General features: G+C 35.8%; 2 protein-coding genes across 3 annotated transcripts in view; one reads left to right on the top strand and one right to left on the bottom strand.

The window, feature by feature from the left end:
* LOC122247630 (prostaglandin E2 receptor EP3 subtype) overlaps positions 1-2,500 on the top strand; it is a 263,202-nt gene that overhangs the window by 175,478 nt on the left and 85,224 nt on the right. The gene's annotated exons all lie outside the window — the stretch shown is intronic.
* Positions 1-2,500, bottom strand: part of LOC147469731 (low affinity immunoglobulin epsilon Fc receptor-like) — a 7,203-nt gene that overhangs the window by 1,472 nt on the left and 3,231 nt on the right. The window contains exon 3 of the mRNA XM_086547200.1: positions 1,585-1,776. Coding sequence (XP_086403326.1) covers positions 1,585-1,776 — 192 coding nt within the window. The remainder of the gene's footprint in view (positions 1-1,584; positions 1,777-2,500) is intronic.

The following is a 2,500-nucleotide window of genomic DNA, read 5'->3' as shown; positions in this document are numbered from 1 at the left end:
AGACGATTTTGTGTCATGCGTGAGCCTAACAAAGACGATTTTGTGTCATGCGTGAGCCTAACAAAGACGATTTTGTGTCATGCGTGAGCCTAACAAAGACGATTTTGTGTCATGCGTGAGCCTAACAAAGACGATTTTGTGTCATGCGTGAGCTCAACAAAGAAAATTTTTGCCTTCTTCGATTCCACGGATCTGTTTAAGTGTTCGTTTATTTTCGTTTTGTTTATCTATTTGTGTGTATTTTTTTAGGGTTAAACCTGGTATACGGCTTGGTCTTTGAACTGAATCAAGATATTAGGTAATGATGTAAATAAAATCGCTGTTTTATATATACATATATATATATATATATATATATATATATATATAATATATATATATATATATATATATATATACACACATATGAATATATATATATATATATATATATATATATATATATATTCATATGTGTATATATATATTCATCTTTTAAATAATTAGTAAATATGTTGTCTATTTTCTGTCAGAATGATATCAACATAGGCCTATTTTATTCCACCACATACAGCTAAATTTAACAGATAACTGATTGATCTTTGAATAGATAATTTCGTAGCATATCCCTATCCTATGTATGTTAATTTCATGAAATGATAATATTCAATAATTTCGTCGAATTCAAATACAATAGGTTTTCAGGGCGTAATATTTCCCGACCTACCTTTATTTTGAGATGCAGATTGAGGAAGCAAAAAAAAAAAAAAAAAAGGGAGGGAGAGAGAGAGAGAGAGAGAGAGAGAGAGAGAGAGAGAGAGAGAGAGAGAGAGAGAGAGAGAGAGAGAGAGAGAGAGAGAGAGAGAGAGAAGGAAAATGTGTTCCGTATAATAACTGTATTAACAGGCGTTGCAATCCACTAATTGAAGTGTACTGACTTGCAAAATTGCGAAAAAAGGCTTTGTTTTGCGAAGCCACTCATTTGTTGCAGTGAATTTACCTTTCATCTTACACGATCATGATTTTATTTTCTGGCTCGTGAATAATTATTAGTCTTGAAGTTTTGGGCGATTCGTAAAACTTGACAAGAGAATTCATTGAGATTCACTGGTAATAAATTTTAGTGTTGTATAATACCAAAACATATAGGAAAAAATAAATTAACGAATGATTTATCAGATCATTAAATATTTCAACAAACAAGCTAACTGAAGTGTGAAATTCCTATGCAACATTTGTACATAATTATGAGAAAACAAAATATGAAGATGCAATAGAATGAAAAATCGAATTACTAAACGCGTAAATAGAAAAAAAAAATAATAATAACCAAGCATACTTAACAAAAAAATAAAAGTGAAACTAAGAATAACAAAATAAAAAGAGATAGACATAGATATAAATAAATAAATAACTGGTCGCAAAAAAGAAAGAAAGATATAGATATAGATAGATATAAATAAATACCTGGTCGCAAAAAAAAAGATATAGATATAAATAAATACCTGGTCGCAAAAAAAGAAGATAGATATAGATATAAATAAATAAATATCTGGGCGCAAAAAAAAAATATAGATATAGATATAGATAGCTATACATTCATACCTGGCCGCTGGTTGATATACTGAACAACCTGGTAGTGAAGATTGCCATCAAGCTTCGCCAAATCCGCTCCCTCAGCTTGACACATCATCCTCAAGTTGGTCCAAGTTCCCTTCCCGTACATGGCGAACTTCAAGCACACGGGAGTCACCGAATCCATCCAGAAGACAATGTAGCCATTCGGACAAGGATTGACTGTGTTGGGGATTGGAACAGGAGGAAGATTAGGGATTGGAACGGGAGGAAGATTAGGGATTGGAACGGGAGAAAGATTGGGGATTGGAACGGGAGGAAGATTAGGGATTGGAACAGGAGGAAGATTGGGGATTGGAATAGGAGGAAGATTAAGGATTGGAACAGGAGAAAGATTAGGGATTGGAACAGGAGGAAGATTAGGGATTGGAACAGGAGGAAAATTGGGGATTGGAACGGGAGGAAGATTAGGGATTGGGACGGGAGGAAGATTAGGGATTGGAACAGGAGGAAAATTGGGGATTGGAACGGGAGGAAGATTAGGGATTGGGACGGGAGGAAGATTAGGGATTGGAACAGGAGGAAGATTAGGGATTGGAACGGGAGGAAGATTAGGGATTGGAACGGGAGGAAGATTAGGGATTGGGACAGGAGGAAGATTAGGGATTGGGACGGGAGGAAGATTAGGGATTGGAACAAGGGGAAGATTAGGGATTGGGACAGGAGGAAGATTAGGGATGGGAACAGGAGGAAGATTAGGGATTGGAACAGGAGGAAGATTAGGGATTGGAACGGGAGGAAGATTAGGGATTGGAAAATGGAGAAAGATTAGGGATTGGAACAGGAGGAAGATAAGGGATTGGAACAGGAGGAAGATTAGAGATTGGAATTGGAGAAAGATTAGGGATTGGAAAAGGAGGAAGATTAGGGATTGGAACAGGAGAAA

Source organism: Penaeus japonicus, unplaced genomic scaffold, assembly GCF_977035675.1.
Source record: "Penaeus japonicus unplaced genomic scaffold, GWHDUDI00000001_assembly GWHDUDI00000019, whole genome shotgun sequence".
NCBI classification, from domain to species: Eukaryota; Metazoa; Arthropoda; class Malacostraca; order Decapoda; family Penaeidae; genus Penaeus; species Penaeus japonicus.
The sequence above is the reverse complement of the archived record's forward strand: the minus strand, read 5'-3'. Positions and strand labels throughout refer to the sequence as shown.